Consider the following 17,003-nt stretch of genomic DNA (forward strand, 5'->3'; position numbering starts at 1 on the left):
TCCTATTTACTTGGTAAGGGGGGAAGTATTTTCTATTTACCTGGTAAGGAGGGAAATATTTTCAATTTCGCAATTCACACAAAGGCAACTGAGCTTGGGGTCAGTTAGTAAATATTTCGCTAACAGACAACTGACCTTGGGGTCAATTCGCAACTAGTGGGAAATATATAATGTCTTTTTTACCCTACTAAGGTTGCAAAAGCACTAATAAGGGTGTTTTTGACTTTCTACATTTCGTGAGTAGCTCAATTGGACGGATTGGATTGGATCCGTCGGTTTGGACGGATTTGATGTGTTCGTGTAAGAGTTATGCATCATTTCGCTTCTCACGTGTATGGTTTCCAAAAAAACTAAAAAGAAAATTGAAGAAAAATGGATTCACACGTGTGGTTTCCTCCCAAAGTTTATATTATACCTTCTTTCCCTCCATTCTGCAAATAAAGAAACCCTAGAAGAAGCTGAGCTCTCTGTAGAGCTTAACAAATACTCACAAGATGCCGCGTGGTGACTTGTATAACTTCTTGAAGATAAGGGACGCCATAGATTCTGTGGGTGAGAAAGTGAACTTAATCGGCGTCGTCCTCGAGTGTGGTTTCCCTAGGAAAACCAAGGGCACTGGTAAATCTTCTTCTTTTAATTAAATGTGTATGTATATAAAATGTGCCATTTCCTCCTTACTTCCTTCAAACTTAGTCCACAAAACTTTTGCTTTTTATTTTTATTTTTTGCAATTATTTATTTCTGTATACGTATGTTTGTGGTGGCGATGATGAAACAAAGGCCGAACTTACGGCTGCTTCCGGTTGGCCGGTAGTAGATTGATGAGACTCTTGACGTAAAGGTGTTGTTGCTGAGCCACTTCTTACTTTCTTTCACTTCTCTTCGTCAGTTTTAACATTTCTGTTTCTTTGTGTTAATTTCTTTTCTTCTGTTTTTAGATAGAAATTGTAATTCTCTCTGTCTGTTATGTACGCGTTTGTGTGAATCTTTTGCAGATTGGTTTTGTTCGGTCCGTATAATTGACGAGACGCATCAGGATCCTGGGTTACCAGTTAACGTTTTTACACAAACTAGGAATCAACTTCCCCGTATTTTGTCGGTTGGAGACATAATTCAGTTCCAACGCGTTTCGGTATACCGAACTGATCATCCATTAAATTTCCTTGCATTTTTGGGTGTCTTAAAATTACAGATAATTGCTGATTGCTCAAGCCAATAGTTTAATCTGTATAGATTTTCCTTTTTTATGTATCAATCGAAAGAAGAAAATATGATAAACTATAGTTTCGTTTGTCTTTAAGTTCCTATTTTTTCACATTTTGCTGATGCTGGCATGATGAGATAGTTAATGAAGAATGATTCAGAACGTTCCTCAAACTAGTGCGACATATTTGTACAAATACGTTCCAAATATTTTTTGGTTGAATAGACCAATTGCAGCTGCTTTCCTTTCCACCTCCTTTTTCCCAATTAAATCATGTTTTCTCCATTATCACAATGGTGTTGTATTATCTCTTGTGAAACAAAAGTGATGTTATGTATTATCCTTTGTACTCCATTTTGTTTTTGTTAAAAGCGTGCAAAGTTCTGTGACCTTGACAAACATTACATGATGAAGCATAATCTGATTTGATTTGGCATTGTGCAGATGAAAATTCATGATGATAAGATAAATGCTGTTTTTTACAAGAAGTACTCTAGCTTTGCAATATATGAAGGAAGGGATGGTAGAAATTTAGTTCCTTATCAAACTTACGAAACATTTCGCGAGAAAGACCTAGACAAGAATTTTGTGATAGACTTGAGAAGATGGTTGCAGAATTTTCAGTTTGATGAAGGTATTCTTGAAGTATTTTGTTTCAAATAAAGACATAACATAATTCAGTTATGAAAATATAAGAATTTAACTTGTTCTCAAAAAATAATACAATGTTGTGGTTAGTGATGGTGGGGGGAATAATCTAATTTGGAATCTCTCTCTGGAAAGTGCTGTAGTTTTGTATGGAGCAACTTTCTGATCTAATTGTAAATATGAAGAAAGACAGGAACTTTTTTATTTCTTGGTCAATAGAGAGTTATCTCACAACACGTCTTATATGTTTATTTGGTTATCTGATTTTAATAGAAATGTATGCGCTTTGTAGGTGCAAATTATTTCTCGTTGATCAGAGAAATTAATGGAGGTGAAAGCTTTAATTTGGTTTGTAAAGTAAGTCAACCGTTTTTGTTAATATGCGCACTAGTTAAATTAGTGCAGCTGATTATTTTTCTTTTTAAAAGAGAAAATGGGGAATACAGAGGGATATTTGAATCATTCTTAATTTACTCAAATGTGTTTAAAGATCTGACCCGGTTAAGTTACTTATTCTTTTTATTGTTTAATTATTCAATATACTGAGTACAATATAATTTTTTTCCTTGTTTACTACTTTAAGATAATTCATATCCATGAGGGTGCTGGAAATGAATGGATGGCCTTTGTTTGGGATGGAACTGATGCTCCACCATCCAATATTCTTCAAAAGTGAGTCGATAGTTGTCAATGTTTGTTTTTTCTTATAGATCATCTTGATTAATAATAAAATTATGGGGTACTTTGTTTTTGGCCCTGTCTTGTTGGACTTCTTTCTTGTATTCCTTTATTTTAAAGGAGGTTATCTGCCTTCCATTGAATTAGTGTTGAAGTTATAAAAATGATTGATCTTTTCAGCATAGTTTCCTTGCAGAATTCTGATATTCTGTAATCCCTTTTTGCTGGTGTTCTTTTAATGCAATTCTCTATTGACGTGAACTTACTCAATTGCAACTTGTGTAATGGTGTATGACATTAGAGCATCATCTTAATGGACTGTGCCTGCATGCATGTGTTCGGTTAATTGGATATATAGGTTCGTGGTGAACGCTAGTTTAGTTTTACTATATGGTTACTGGAGCTTTTATTTTGTTAAGTAAAATATCAAATGTTGGTAACTCTGAACCACAGGCTTGAAGATGAAATGCATCACCCACTTCCCCTACATCTGGAATCACTGCCTTTGCCAAGAGATACCTTATGTAGCTTTCCTTCTGTCGGAACTGTCTTAAGAGTGGTATCTCAAGACATTGAAAATGACAACCTTCACTTGCTAAAAACTGGGGAGTGGGTAAAGTTTTTGAATTTGCTATGTGAAGTGCATGCAGGGTTATGGCGTTGTGTGTTGACACCGTTCACAAAGCTTCGATATACACCAAATGAGGACCGTCTCAAAATTGAGCGGCAAAGGTTGTTACTTTTAGCTGAGATTTTATTATCATGCATAGCATCAGTATGTTGCAACTTACTAAAACTCTGAGGCAATTTATATGGACTAGGTTATATGATGAAAGATTGTCACGAAGTCCGCAAAGTTTAAGGCGGATGCCATTTTGGAGCCTACCTTGGCCTTCTCAAGTGACAGGTACCACACTGTTAGTTTCTTAGTGATGAATTTTTGGATTTGTTATTTCTCTGTTTCAACTCTTGGAAAACATATACTCTTATGTTTTGAATTTCTCTTATGGCGATGACCTTTTTATGAATGTTTATTTCCTCCGTCAGCGGTTGATGGTGATGATGATGATGACCATGTGATATTTCTTACCTTAATGGATGTCCTCACAAGTTCAGAGGTATCTTATCTATTTCATGTTGCCTATAACCCTTATTATTATTGTTTTCGAAATGTTCCTCATATTAATGCCCGTGGCATTTTTTTTATTGAAACATCATAACTGCTGTGTATTCAATGTCTGTATTCCAAACCTTGTAGGTTACAGCCAGTTTCAAGTGTGTAGTTCGAGTCATAGCAGCTTTCCCATGGCAGGCTAAGGACTTCTGCTTTCCTGCTGGGATTGACAGAATTAGGCTGACTCTGGAGGACTCAACCGCTAGAATTCATGCTTTCTTGTATGCAGAAGATGGGGTAAGAACTTGTAATCATCATTTAACTTATATTTGGACAGACTATATGTATAGTCCCTCTTTTTTCCATGATTTTTTGTCCCTCCTAATTGTCATTTTCATTTTATGATAGGTGAAGTTTTTTGATGGCCAGTCCTCTGTTAAGGCATTGGAGAGCAAACTTAATGCATTGTTAGGAGTGATTGCAGATAATGATGGGGAGCAAAATGACACTCGCAGAAATCCCCCATGGGTAAAAATTTGTCTAAAATCTCAAAGTGACAAATCGGGAAGTAGGCACTACCGGATTTTTGGCACCAAGCTGGTGGCCTGAATTAAATACGCTGCTCACATGGTTGGAAATCCATACTGCAAATTGTCTGGCGAGTTAAATGTTTCTCTGCTACCATACTCGTTTCTGGGAACTGTATATTTTCTGTCTAGGTGCTTTTGTATATGATACAACTCTAATGAGCTTTTTGTAAAAAAAAGAAATATCCCTTCTTTTTCGTGAGCAAGTATGTCCAGCCCTGTGAAATTGGCCCATCTCTGATGGCCCAGCCTGACTCTGATCTTTTGCTTGGGCCGCGAGATTGCCTGGCCGAGTGTTATGGATGGTTTTGAGCTGGAATTTTTAATGTGCTCTTCAGTATTCAGTATGGCGCCACTTCAGTGTGTATTTATTTTTGGGCCGACTATTTTTCAATATACTACACTCAAAATTTAGCTTCAATATTGATGGTCCACAAAACTTATGAAGAGGTCATACCACAGTTTCAGCCTCTACAAACCACCATATATTTTCATAATTCAAGCCATGTTCTCTTTGATTTAAATGTATCTTCTGTTTTTGGGTAAAGGATTTTATTAAAGTTAAAAGAGATACACACTGAAAAGAGCGTTCTACCTCCAACAACGGAAATTAAGTAATGAAAACTAATGCAAAATGAATCTACTGAATTCTAGCCTGCTGCAGAGCAACGCGGAGAAAGAGTCATACCTCTAACTGAAATTTAGAAGCGATACAAGGTTTTTTAAATGTGAGGCAAAAGCACTGTTATTTTCTACTTGCGCAAATCTCTCTGTCTATGGTACAATTTGTCCCAAACAAAAAAAACCTTTTTCCCAAATAATTTGAGGAGCATCAGATACCTGTACATATGCATTCTAGAGGAAAATATTTGTTCTTAACAGACGGAACGGCAAAAAGAGCCTTGTAGTTCCTGACGACCACCATTGCCAACAAAACTATACGGGTGCTGGTGCAACATGCTCATTCGGGTGGTGTGGCACAGCCATCCCACCCGGGGCAGCAACAGCATGCCTGCGTTGTCGCTCACGAAGATATAGGACAGTGAGGAGACAAACAAAAAGAGTCAATATTGTCGCATTTCCTTCCTCTAGAAGCACATTATCTACCCATTCTTCCACCTTGGGATAAACTTCAGGCAATGAATCGATCACATGGACCTGCATATAGACCCAAATGGAGAAAAAGAAAACGAACGAATGAAGATTCAGAGAATGGATTTACATCAATGCTCATCTATCATGGACCTACAAATCAAGCATGAATTTCAAGGGGAGAACTCTTTACAAGGATATTGCATATTAATAGGGATTTACAATTCAAACTGTAAAGGAATATGAGCAACCTTAATTTCACTAACTCACTAATCACCATTTTGTCAACTGAAGCACTTTGCATGAAAACTTGGGCAAACTTGGGCACACGGTAGCCAAACAATTCAGCATGGTTGATTCTTAAACTTCCTAATACTTTATCAACAAATAATCTTTTTGAAGAAATAACCAACTTTACTGGTAAAATACAGTATTCCCCAAAAGAAAATGTTTCAAAAAGTCATTCTACTTTCCATGTATGTAAATTTAGTACCATATATTTTCCACACAGGGACCAAGGATCTTTTTCCTTTGATAACTAAAAATGAAAAAAGACAAAAAAAAAAAAAAAAAAGGGAGTCTGGGTTTTAGTTTGGAGATGATAATAACCAGAAGCAATATCATGCTGATCCAACTACAATAACCTTGATCAATCAAGGCATATACCCACTAAACTCCCAGTGGGTGTTGGAAGAACTGTCTGCACGAGTAAGAATTAGAAAAGTCTTCCACATTTTAAGAACTATTTGAACAGCCAGATAACACGATTAATAGCATTAGAAAGAAGCTAGGTCCAGCAGCCGTAAGGAAAATGCTGCACTTTGAGACACTTTAACACTATTCTTGATTGAAAAATTGCAAGATACCACTGATTAGTGATTACTATAACTATTATTTTAAAAGACAGTAAGGATAATCAACAAGAACTAACCAGGAAACCATCGGCATAATTTTTTCGTATCCATAAGCTTGTAAGGGCTAATGTGACAGGCAATTTTGCTGCCTGATCAATCTCTAGAGCTTGATCATAGTAACGCTTCGCGAGATGAAGATCCAAAGGCAGCCCTTGTCCATGCTCATGCATGTAACCAAGGTTGAACATGGCTTGTGCATTAGACTGGGACCTGGCATGCATGTAAGCCTCTGCTGCACGGTCATAATCTCTCTCAGTACCCTAAGAAACGAAGAAGGAAAAGAAAAACAGTCAAGGAGAGATCAAACTGCGTAACTCTAATGATAGATCCTGAAGATAGAGTAGTGACAAACATATTTCATCCTGAGACACCTACCTGACCATAGTAATATGCATCCCCAATCAGCAAAGCAGCATGTTCATTACCCTGCTCAGATGCTTGCCACCACAATGAATGAGCACGCTGATGCCTTTCTGCATCCGTGCAGAAACCGGATTCTCCTATGCACATGCTACGTTCTCCATATTTGTCAAGAATCCATGCAGCGTTACTTTGCGCTACCTCATAGCCTAACTCAGCCATCCTTGAATACAAGAAGAATGCCTTGCCCATGTCCCCTTTTAAGTATGATTCTAGTGCCCATCTGGACAAGGAGTTCCACGGTCCCCTTTCTGCAACTAGTTTGTACAATACAGTGGCCTGAAACGAATTAAATCTTAATTATGAATTGGAATTATCAGTGCATGTGTGTTGGTGCATCTTAAGATCATTTACTTATTAAATGACAAATCACTTTTTCATTTCCACAAATAGTAGAAGAAAATAAAATAAATCTCCTCAAATCTCTTCTATTGCATATTTTGTTCTTTAGGGGAAAAAGAAAGGACATGGAAAGCTAAAAACAAACCAAACTAATTTAAGAGAAAATAACTGTGAGTTTACCCTGGGAAGATTTTTCTTAAGCCCAACTCCAGTATGAAACATCTTTCCCAGCTGGTAGAATGCCTTGGGTTGACCAGCATTAGCAGCCACTATAAAGTATTTACATGCAAGTTTCACATCTCTCGTTACCCCAATCCCTTTGAGATACATTACTCCTAGGTTATAGTGCCCCCCTGAGTCTTCATTATCAGCAGCCTTCTCAAAATACTCTTTTGCCTGTGATTAAAAGGATGATGAAAAGGATTAGATGTAACATATGAATGAATGAAACAACCTATCAATGTATTGGAATTTGGAAGGAACTTTCATAGGAAAACTATGCTCTGAGAAAGTATTACGACTAGCAATGTGGAATTTTATTCCCAGTGATCGTTTATCAAAAATGATACAGGTAACAACAATCAGTAACATAACATAGTTTTCAAAATATAAGAACGCATAGAGCTTATAAATACAGGTAGAGATAGAGATAGAGCCAAGGTGTATTCTTACTTTGGTGTAGTTCTTCTTCTCCACCCCATATCCTTTAACATACAAATAGCCCATCCCGTTATAGGCTGAATAAAGCTCCTGTTTGGCTGCGAGTGTAAGCCACTCCAGAGCCTTGGTGTAATTCCTCTCAACCCCAGCTCCTCTAGCATAAATCTCCCCAAGCAGCTCCATCGCCCGAGGCTCTCCCTTCTCCAACGCCTTCAAAAACCACGACAACGCCTTGGCATGGTCGCGCCTCAACCCTCTCAGCCCAAAATAGTAAAAGAGACCAATCTTATACATTGCCGCAGAGTTTCCCTTCTGAGCTTGGTACTCCAAAATCTGAAAGTCCTCATCTTCTTCGCCTCTGCTCTTCCTCAATGCCTCCTTGTTCTCCTCAGCTCCATTGTGGATCCTCACTGGCTCGATCACCGGCGAGTCCTTCGAAATTAGGAAGCTATTCACTGCTGCCTCGGCTAATTCCGAGTACAGCTTCACTGCTTTATCAAACATCTGCAAACCAAACAAAAGACAAAGGAAACAACAAAATCAATCCTTGAATTTCCTCCTTTTTATAGCTGCAACCAAACACAGATCGCTAAAATTTGAAGAGCCAGCCAGGGTTTCCATACCTCTTGCCTAGAGTAAGTATAAGCGAGAGCCATCTTCGACTGCATGTTACCACCCTCGGAAGCGAAGTAGTGGTACGTGAAGGCCTTGGCTTTGTTCTGCTTCCTCATCTGGCCCGTAGCGTACAGAAACCCCAGCACGGACCGCGCGTGAGGGAGACCGCGGGAAGCTGATTCCTCGATCTCCGAAACGGCGTCGTCCATGAGCGTCGTGTCGCCGGAGCTGACGGACTTGATTAATTTAGTTACGGTGGAGTAGTAGCGTTCGTCCGGGTTGTTGGCCAGGTCTGGCCTAAAGGGGTCGGGCTCGAAGATGGGGCGCCAGGAGCCCGGGTCGAGCTCCTCCTCGGACTGTGGGGAGCCGGAGTCGCCAAACTCATCCCACTCGGGCGAGTCATTTTGAGTCGAGTCGACGGGCGGTGAGTCGTCGGGCGAGTTGGGGGTGTTTAAGAGGTCGTCTTGAGAGAGGACGAGGAAATATGGCCGAGCGAAGAGAGAGAGGGGGTAGAGAGAGACAATCAGGAGAGCGAAGATGAGTTTCCGAGTTGCAAAATTCATTGCTTTGCCAAATAAGTAAGTATAAGCGAGAGCCATCTTCGACTGCATGTTACCACCCTCGGAAGCGAAGTAGTGGTACGTGAAGGCCTTGGCTTTGTTCTGCTTCCTCATCTGGCCCGTAGCGTACAGAAACCCCAGCACGGACCGCGCGTGAGGGAGACCGCGGGAAGCTGATTCCTCGATCTCCGAAACGGCGTCGTCCATGAGCGTCGTGTCGCCGGAGCTGACGGACTTGATTAATTTAGTTACGGTGGAGTAGTAGCGTTCGTCCGGGTTGTTGGCCAGGTCTGGCCTAAAGGGGTCGGGCTCGAAGATGGGGCGCCAGGAGCCCGGGTCGAGCTCCTCCTCGGACTGTGGGGAGCCGGAGTCGCCAAACTCATCCCACTCGGGCGAGTCATTTTGAGTCGAGTCGACGGGCGGTGAGTCGTCGGGCGAGTTGGGGGTGTTTAAGAGGTCGTCTTGAGAGAGGACGAGGAAATATGGCCGAGCGAAGAGAGAGAGGGGGTAGAGAGAGACAATCAGGAGAGCGAAGATGAGTTTCCGAGTTGCAAAATTCATTGCTTTGCCAAATAACAGAACGCAGAAGATGAAGAAGAAGGCAGAGGAGGAAGATGATTGGGAATTTGGAAAACAACGCTAAGTTGAGAGCGAGGGTTAATATTGGGATGGGCGTTAGTTGTAAAATTTGTTTCGGTTGCTACTTGCCACGTAGAATGCAGTCATTTTGCCAATCAATTTTTGCCACGTAAGCAGACGTACAATTGCGTTCCTGTATATGTGTATAGATTATAGAAGAGTATAGTCACCACCATAGCTGTTGACTTACTGAGCTCCTGCTCTGCTCTGCGTCGTTAACAATGTCGATAGAGCTCAAACTTTCACGAATTAATCGCGTCTATCGCCCTTCTGTAACTGCTCTCTCTCTCTCTCTCTCTCTCTCTCTCTCTCTCTCTGTGTTACTAATTATACAACAAATATATGATGAAGATGATGATGAGATGGAATTTCAGGAAGTTGTTGAGGGTAAAATCATAGTGAGGTCTTCTTCTTCAATCTCCCACTATGGAATTCGCCTCGCTGTTAACGGATCTGTCAACTTGCAGGTTCGAATTTTCCCCTCTGTTTAGTTCCCGATAAAATCAATGAAAAACAAACTCTTCAATTTTTATATATATTGTTTTTCTTCTTAAAAATCGGATCTTTTATTACTGAATGTTTCAGAATGAAGCGAAAACTGAGATCAATTACAGAACTAAACAAGACTGGTTTGATAAATTGCATTTTTTAAGTAGCCGAATAGGTGGCAAGGTCCTTTTCTGTTTCTGGTTCATGATTACTATTATTGTTTTCTACAGGTTCGTGGAGGATCGGCGGGAGTTATCGAGACTTTGGTTGGTGTTGCCAAGCCTATTTCCATTGTGTGAGTGCGATTTTCATAGCTCTTGGACACTGTTTGCTGGTTCTTGGATTTCAATTTTCAATTTTCTTGCTTTGCAAAGTATTGTAATTGGCAGAAATTGAACTTCGTAACTTTTATGCTGCATTTGATTTTGGTAGGTTTGTGTAATTGCAGTCCCATTTATTAACCTTGAGGTACACTATTGCAATTGTGGTAAAAATAATCCAATATCTTGTTTCTAATTACGAAGGGATTGGGGCAAATGAACTCAAATTTGGATTCTTTTTTATGTCCTCTTTGCCTAGGATGAGGTTTTCCACAACTGATTTGTTTTACTTACTTGGAAACAGGAATAAAATTGTTGAGGTTAGACCTTCTGGAAAGATTGCTTCAGGCACATCAGAGGTATCTTCGAAGTAATTCAATTTTAACAGTTGTTTTAAACTTGGAAGAAAAGATGTTTAAACCTTGAATCACTATGATATTCCAACAATGTATGGTACCAGTAGTAAATTTGACTGCCATGGCCTCTTTCATATTTGAAGTCACAATATAAATCCCGTTGCGCATTCAAAGCTGCTTTTATCTTAGTAAAACTTGCATCTTTTCCTTTTGTTTAGTTGGAGGTGAATTTGCAAATTATAGTTCATGTTTGTGGCAGATTCCATTTTCCATGAATATCAAGCAGCCGGGAGAAAAGAAGCTGGAAAGGTTCTATGAGACCTTCCATGGAGCAAATATTAACATTCAGGTGCATATTTTTATCTTTAAGAAGTGAAAATGTTCCGTGGTTCACACTCTGACTTGAGAATCATTGCTATCAATTCCAAATTCCCACCTTTGTAATGCATTTTATTTTCATATTTATCTGAAACCTGATGATTAATAAAATGTTCCATAGTATTTATTAACTGTAGATATATCGAGAGGATACCTGCATAAATCATTATCTACAACAATGGAGTTCATAGTTGAAAGTGATAGAGGTAGGTTTTGAATGTACTTTCGTGTGTAATATATTTACAGGTACTAAATGGGTTTACCTTTTCTTTGTAATTTCACATAAATACTTCAATTAAAGTTAATGCTTTGATGATATTTTGTCTTTTAGCTGATCTTCTTGAGCGACCAGTTTCTCCGGAGATGGTTATCTTTTACCTTACTCAAGATACTCAAAGGCATCCGCTACTTCCTGAACTAAAGTCAGGTTTGCTTCTTTCCTTCGCATGCCTAAGAAAAAAAATGTACCATATAGAAACTATATGTTCCATTTAACTCTAATTTCTTTTTGGAAGATGTTGAATGTGTCATGACATGATCAACTTATGATTGGTATTGCTGAAATAGGTGGATTCCGGGTTATTGGGAAAATGTCCACTCTATGTTGTTTATCAGATCCCATTGTTGGTGAACTAACAGTAGAAGCGTCTGCAGTTCCGATTTGTTCGATTGACATGCACTTGCTTCGTGTAGAGTCAATCCTTCTTGGGGAGAAAATAGTGACTGAACAGTCTCTGATTCAGACTACACAGGCATGCACCCTTTCTCATCTCATTAACGTATTCAACTCAACTGGTCACTAACATTTTTTTGGGCTTCCTCTTGATATATCAGATAGCAGATGGAGATGTCTGCCGTAATATGACTCTACCCATTTATGTTTTACTTCCCCGTCTTTTGACTTGTCCTACCGTCTTAGCTGGGTAAGTTCCCAAACTAGATGATTTGCATTGCACCTTAAGCTAGACATTTGAACATCCGTTTTATACTATTGAATGTCACGTCACATGATGTCATGATCATTGGCCGTTGGGATGTTCATTAATTTAAGTTTTTAAGTTGTTGATGAGAGCCCAAGCACTATTTGTACTGCATACGAACCACCGCATTGTGCAACTATATGATATGCTAAATCTGCTCTGTATGTGTGGTTGCGCCATTTAAGCATCAAAACTGTAGTTTGTTCACGTCAACTCACTCCTTTGTTAACTTCTTGTGCAGTCCATTTTCCATAGAATTTAAAGTTGCCATAGTCATAACCTTTCAATCAGATGTAGCGAAAGTGCATTCAAAATCTGATCCTACAACTCCCAGACTATGGGTAAGCATCATTTCAGCTTTTTACTGAAACTGATAGATATTTTCCTATCTGATTCTCGTTGCATTCTGAATTTCAGCTTGCAATGGAAAGTTTACCCCTTGAACTTGTTCGAACAAGCTGAGAGGAAGGCTAGTAGGATATAAGCAGTCAAACCCATTACAGGGAGAAGAACGGAGCTGCAACATATGCTTTGCTGGTCATTTTGCTCCTCCTTCCCATATTGGGCCTATCTTATTAGAGGACTTCCTAGGTGTCTGTAGGCCTGGAGAAAAGTACAAGAACATGAACACATTGGAAACCTTCAAAATATGGAAGTATGTGAATGGATCATTAAAAAAAAACATCATAACTTCAAACAAAATACGTTCTGACATGGAAATATTTATCATAGATAAGCCTTTTTGTTAATTTGAAACCTAGGGCTATGCACACGGGGTTATACTGTTATTTTTTCAATTTTTGAAGGGTATAGCCGAGCGGCTATACTCTTTAAATATATTCGAATATAGGAACTTGGTTATACTAATTTCTCATTTTTTTAAAATAAAAATGTAGTATTCGAATATACAATTTTGACATATTATTTTGGGGCTTAGGGCTAAAATACCACTTTAGCCCATTGCGCTAGACTTATAATGATTTTTAGCTTTTAGCCCATTGGACAAGAATAAAAAATGTATTTTATTTATAGAAAACAATACGAGTTAAACCCATAAATACAACAACAATAAATAGGGATCCATAAACATTTTGTGGATTAAAGAATGTTAAATTTCAAAGTATGAAATAGCATGTATAAGAATTTACTTTTTAAAATGTACAATTGAAGCGTATAGCCGAACGGCTATACTTAGGCTATACTGTTGTTTTCTTTTAAAAATTTTAAAGGGTATAGCCGGGCGGCTATACTTTTAAAACAGACAAATATATGGAAAGCGTATAGCCGCGCAGATATACCTTTAAAATATTCGAATAATATGTCAAGCATATAGCCGTGCGGCTATACTCTTTTTATTCTGTATTATTGAAGCGTATAGCCGGGCGGCTATACGTTTAAAATATTCGAATATATGTAAAGAGTATAGCCATCAGGCTATACGTTATTGTTGAAGAGTATAGCCGCCCGGCTAGACTATTACAATATTCGAATAAATGTAGTACAGCCGGTCGGCTATACGGTTTTTATTATTTATTTCTAAATAGTATAGCCGAGCGGCCATACGTTCAAAATAGTCGAATATATGTGACGTGTGTAGCCACGCGGTATATGTTTAAAATTTTAATATAGGAAAAGAGTACAGCCGTGCGACTATACGGTTTTTATTTTTTATTTTTTAAAGTGTAGGGCCGTGCGTCTATGCTTTCAAAATAGTCGAATATATGTAAAGAGTATACCCGACCGGCTATACCGCTAAACTATTCGAATATATGTCAAGAGTGTAGCCGCTCAGCCATACGTTTTTAATTTTTTTTAATTTTCAAACGGTGTAGCCGTACAGCTATACTCTTTAAATATACAATTTTGTCATATTATTGTAGGGCTTAGGGCTAAAAAACCACTAGCACACTGTGCTAGACTTATTTCTTCAATTATTTTATTTATACATGCGATATTGGAGAATGAGAATATAAATTCTTTCCGATACCTCACATTCTAATGATTTCCAGCTATTAGCCCATTGGGCAAGAATAAAAAATAGATTTTATTTATAAGAAATAATAGGGCTTAAACCCATAAATACAACAATAAAAAATAGAGATCCACCAACATTTTGTGGCTCAAAGAATGTTGAATTTCATAGTATAAAATTGCTTGTATAAGAATCTACTTTTGCAGTATAAAATAGAGATCTACTTTTGAAATCTTCTGCTTTGGTTGCTATAATTTTAGCAGTTCACTTTGGGATGCTGTTGAAAGCTGAAGCATCAGTCTGCCTCAAATATTTTATTGCAAATTACTTCTACTAGTTTATATTATTGTTAGAATTATTTAGGAGGAATAAACTGCCTTCTGAAATGGATTGTAGTTGCTGATACGTTTGAAAATAGGTGTACCAAACTAATCAAAATGTTCAAGGAACTGAAATTTCAAATAAGCTCAAACATGGAAGGAGTTAATAAAATAAAATAAAAGGTCCTTCACAAAGAATAATTCTAACATAAGCAAAGCATCTCATCATTTATTACGATTTCATTCAGGCTCTAAACACTTGTAGGCAGTGAGCAAACCAAATGTAAACCATACTCAGATATCTGCTCCTCAATAGAGTTCAACAGAATTACTTACACTTATTCAACTGAAAACTCAAACAACATGCTGTGTCTGTACTTCTCACCAGGTTGAACCACAATGGACGGGAAGTTTGGTGTGTTTATTGCATTTGGGAACCCCTGTGTCTCCAAACAGAGCCCGGCATGCTTTCCATATACAGCGCCTCCTTTGCCAACAACCTCATTGACATAATTTCCAGTGTAAAACTGCATCCCGGGGGCATTGCTCCATAGGTTAAGGACCCTTGAGCTGGATGGGTCCCTCACTCTTGCAGCATGTTTCAGGCCTTCTTTCTCTTCCCCACAGTCCAGAACATAGTTGTGGTCATACCCTATACCGACCTCATGGATGGACTCACCGATCCTCTTCTGAGCAGTGAAATCAAAGGGTGTGCCTTTAACTGGCTTGATTTCACCTGTTGGGACTGTGTTTTCATCCACAGGGGTAACATGGTTTGCCCAGATTTGAATTGCATGGTCGAGTATGCTCCCCGAGTTATGGCCAGCTAAGTTCCAGTAGGTGTGCTGAGCTAAACTGACTGGGGTGGGCTTGTTCTCAGGTACTGCTTCCATGTCAAGTCTCATTGATGTGGTTGAAGTAAGCGTATAAGTTGCAGTCAAAGAAAGATTACCTGGGTAACCTATTGCAAGGCAAAAAATAAAAATGAGAGAGAGAGAGAGAGAGAGAGAGAGAGAGAGAGAGAGAGAGAGAGAGAGAACCTTCCTCCCCATCACGACTATGATACTTAAAAGTGATGGATCCATTATCGCCTTTTTTATGTTCTGCTACCTCCCATATCTGCTTATCATACCCCTTGTGACCACCTAATGAAAGGACAAAAAATCAGCAGGATGTATACCACGTGAAGTCAGTTGTGCAAATATCAGCAAGGGCAACAATAGAATCGATCATTAATCACAATCAAATGCCAATCAGACTCGTCTTCTAAACACCATATCCCCTGCATTCTTCAAGAAAGTGAATGAAGGAAAGTATTTTTATTGTCTATGATATGATTCAAACAACATAAATTTAGCAGCAAATCGAAAATAAACAGAAAAAGTTGATAGCAACAAAGGCCTTGAAAATGAAAAACTGGACAAATCCATACCATGGAGACTGTTTGGAGGTCTGTTGACAGGCAAAGAGTAGTCAGTTCCGTTGAGTGTAAATTTTCCATCTTTGATTCTATTTGCGACCCGACCCACAATGCAGCCAAAATAAGGAGCAAGCCCTTGCTGATCACACAAGCGATGGCATTTCAAGAGGAAAATACATATTAAAACACAAGTACAAAAGCTCATCATTCCCATTCCAAATGTAAAATTCTAACAGTTCAATCCCAACAACTGATCCCTCAACAGAGAAAAAAGACATTGGATAGCATTCACATTAAATCTCCAAATTCCTTCCTTTTTGGTTCACCAAATTGACAACTTTAACAAATAATTCTCTTGCTTTGCTATGAAAACAGCTGATCAACACACAAAGAATCAATTTTTGCACGATATCACAAACAACAGGAAGAAAAATCAAACGAGTTGGCATAAAAAAAGGGAATAGAATTTACCATATACGGGTCAACTGAGTCGAATCCAAGAACAACATCAGCCAATTTTCCTTCAAAATTCACACCAACCAATCCAAACATCAGCAACATTTTCTCAGATGACCACAAATACTATACAATGAAACTGCCTATCTAAAACAGCAGACAGATCGATAGAAAAAGGAAATCTCCTTAGATACCATCTTTTCCAGGAACAGATAAGGAGGTGATGGTGCAGCCATAGTTAGTGATGAAGACACGCATGGTCCCATTGTTCAGCTCAAAGATTTCTGCTTTCTGGTTCTGATCTGCCATTGTTGCCAAGACTCAAGAGCGTAACAGAGCGAGAGAAGGAGAGAGATAGAGACGTTTTTGGATTCTGATGCTTACCGTTCTCCTCCTTTTAAGTTGTGGTGGTGGGGTGACGTCATCTCTCCCAGATATGTTACCAACATGGTTCCTAGTTCGTCCTGTTCTCTATCTGTCAATCTCCTATCAAATTGAAATGTCATAGATGCCCTTACTTATTTTGTCGCCTAGTAGGGTAGAAACGACTTTGTATATTCTTCGTATTCGTAAATTTTCCCCAAGACCCTTTGTCGTATGTGAAAAATATTTGCCAATTGAGCACATCATTTGGTTTTATCAAATTTCCCTACTGCTGTGCGTTTTGTTTGAGTCAGTATCCGAGGGAAACCCAACTGCCGAAAGCTGACCTCAGGAGAACTCCAACTCCTGCAATGGCGTCTCAATCGTCGTCCGTACAGTCCCTGCGTCCATATTCTCCCAGGAGCCAAGTACACAGAAATAAGAGTGACCCAGAAAACATGATACCTGGAGGATTC

General features: G+C 38.8%; 4 protein-coding genes and 1 non-coding gene across 5 annotated transcripts; 3 read left to right on the plus strand and 2 right to left on the minus strand.

The window, feature by feature from the left end:
* Positions 1-341: 341 nt before the first annotated feature.
* LOC117629264 (protection of telomeres protein 1a-like) lies at positions 342-4,586 on the plus strand. Its single transcript, XM_034361801.1, has 10 exons — positions 342-618; positions 996-1,132; positions 1,649-1,838; positions 2,145-2,209; positions 2,436-2,524; positions 2,984-3,262; positions 3,352-3,437; positions 3,578-3,648; positions 3,789-3,941; positions 4,053-4,586. Exons 1-10 carry the CDS (start codon positions 495-497, stop codon positions 4,251-4,253), a joined length of 1,395 nt encoding a protein of 464 aa, XP_034217692.1. The 5' UTR covers positions 342-494; the 3' UTR covers positions 4,254-4,586.
* On the plus strand, positions 762-859 carry LOC117629422. Its single transcript, XR_004586084.1, has one exon. It is a non-coding gene; the product is annotated as a small nucleolar RNA snoR113 (small nucleolar RNA).
* Positions 4,587-4,856: 270 nt separating the features above from the next.
* LOC117627425 (ERAD-associated E3 ubiquitin-protein ligase component HRD3A) lies at positions 4,857-9,495 on the minus strand. Its single transcript, XM_034359524.1, has 6 exons — positions 8,283-9,495; positions 7,672-8,163; positions 7,180-7,395; positions 6,613-6,936; positions 6,255-6,497; positions 4,857-5,389 (listed from the first exon to the last, which is right to left on the minus strand). Exons 1-6 carry the CDS (start codon positions 9,393-9,395, stop codon positions 5,168-5,170), a joined length of 2,610 nt encoding a protein of 869 aa, XP_034215415.1. The 5' UTR covers positions 9,396-9,495; the 3' UTR covers positions 4,857-5,167.
* A 156-nt stretch (positions 9,496-9,651) lies between these two features.
* LOC117627828 (vacuolar protein sorting-associated protein 26C) lies at positions 9,652-12,732 on the plus strand. Its single transcript, XM_034360084.1, has 11 exons — positions 9,652-9,745; positions 9,848-9,940; positions 10,193-10,257; positions 10,587-10,641; positions 10,898-10,987; positions 11,138-11,222; positions 11,348-11,443; positions 11,584-11,768; positions 11,851-11,939; positions 12,238-12,337; positions 12,414-12,732. The coding sequence occupies exons 1-11, from the start codon at positions 9,695-9,697 to the stop codon at positions 12,456-12,458; spliced, it is 954 nt and encodes a 317-aa protein (XP_034215975.1). The 5' UTR covers positions 9,652-9,694; the 3' UTR covers positions 12,459-12,732.
* Positions 12,733-14,435: 1,703 nt separating this feature from the next.
* On the minus strand, positions 14,436-16,756 carry LOC117626957 (aldose 1-epimerase). Its single transcript, XM_034358795.1, has 5 exons — positions 16,359-16,756; positions 16,180-16,229; positions 15,721-15,847; positions 15,329-15,433; positions 14,436-15,249 (listed from the first exon to the last, which is right to left on the minus strand). The coding sequence occupies exons 1-5, from the start codon at positions 16,471-16,473 to the stop codon at positions 14,627-14,629; spliced, it is 1,020 nt and encodes a 339-aa protein (XP_034214686.1). The 5' UTR covers positions 16,474-16,756; the 3' UTR covers positions 14,436-14,626.
* Between the last annotated feature and the right edge of the window lie 247 nt (positions 16,757-17,003).

This window comes from Prunus dulcis, chromosome 5 (assembly GCF_902201215.1).
Source record: "Prunus dulcis chromosome 5, ALMONDv2, whole genome shotgun sequence".
Lineage (NCBI taxonomy): Eukaryota > Viridiplantae > Streptophyta > Magnoliopsida > Rosales > Rosaceae > Prunus > Prunus dulcis.

Excerpts from the sequence above, each read along its gene's own strand:
- LOC117627828 (XM_034360084.1), top strand. The coding sequence starts at position 9,695 with ATGTCGATAGAGCTCAAACTTTCACGAATTAATCGCGTCTATCGCCCT. Across the intron at positions 10,642-10,897 it reads TTGCTTCAGGCACATCAGAG|ATTCCATTTTCCATGAATAT; the intron begins GTATCTTCGAAG and ends TGTTTGTGGCAG. Across the intron at positions 11,444-11,583 it reads ACTTCCTGAACTAAAGTCAG|GTGGATTCCGGGTTATTGGG; the intron begins GTTTGCTTCTTT and ends TTGCTGAAATAG.
- LOC117629264 (XM_034361801.1), top strand. The coding sequence starts at position 495 with ATGCCGCGTGGTGACTTGTATAACTTCTTGAAGATAAGGGACGCCATA. Across the intron at positions 1,133-1,648 it reads TTCAGTTCCAACGCGTTTCG|ATGAAAATTCATGATGATAA; the intron begins GTATACCGAACT and ends GGCATTGTGCAG. Across the intron at positions 3,649-3,788 it reads ATGTCCTCACAAGTTCAGAG|GTTACAGCCAGTTTCAAGTG; the intron begins GTATCTTATCTA and ends CAAACCTTGTAG.
- LOC117627425 (XM_034359524.1), bottom strand. The coding sequence starts at position 9,395 with ATGAATTTTGCAACTCGGAAACTCATCTTCGCTCTCCTGATTGTCTCT. Across the intron at positions 8,164-8,282 it reads ATACTTACTCTAGGCAAGAG|ATGTTTGATAAAGCAGTGAA; the intron begins GTATGGAAACCC and ends TTTGGTTTGCAG. Across the intron at positions 5,390-6,254 it reads ATTATGCCGATGGTTTCCTG|GTCCATGTGATCGATTCATT; the intron begins GTTAGTTCTTGT and ends GTCTATATGCAG.
- LOC117626957 (XM_034358795.1), bottom strand. The coding sequence starts at position 16,473 with ATGGCAGATCAGAACCAGAAAGCAGAAATCTTTGAGCTGAACAATGGG. Across the intron at positions 16,230-16,358 it reads ATCTGTTCCTGGAAAAGATG|GAAAATTGGCTGATGTTGTT; the intron begins GTATCTAAGGAG and ends TGAATTTTGAAG. Across the intron at positions 15,848-16,179 it reads ACTCAGTTGACCCGTATATG|CAAGGGCTTGCTCCTTATTT; the intron begins GTAAATTCTATT and ends TTGTGTGATCAG.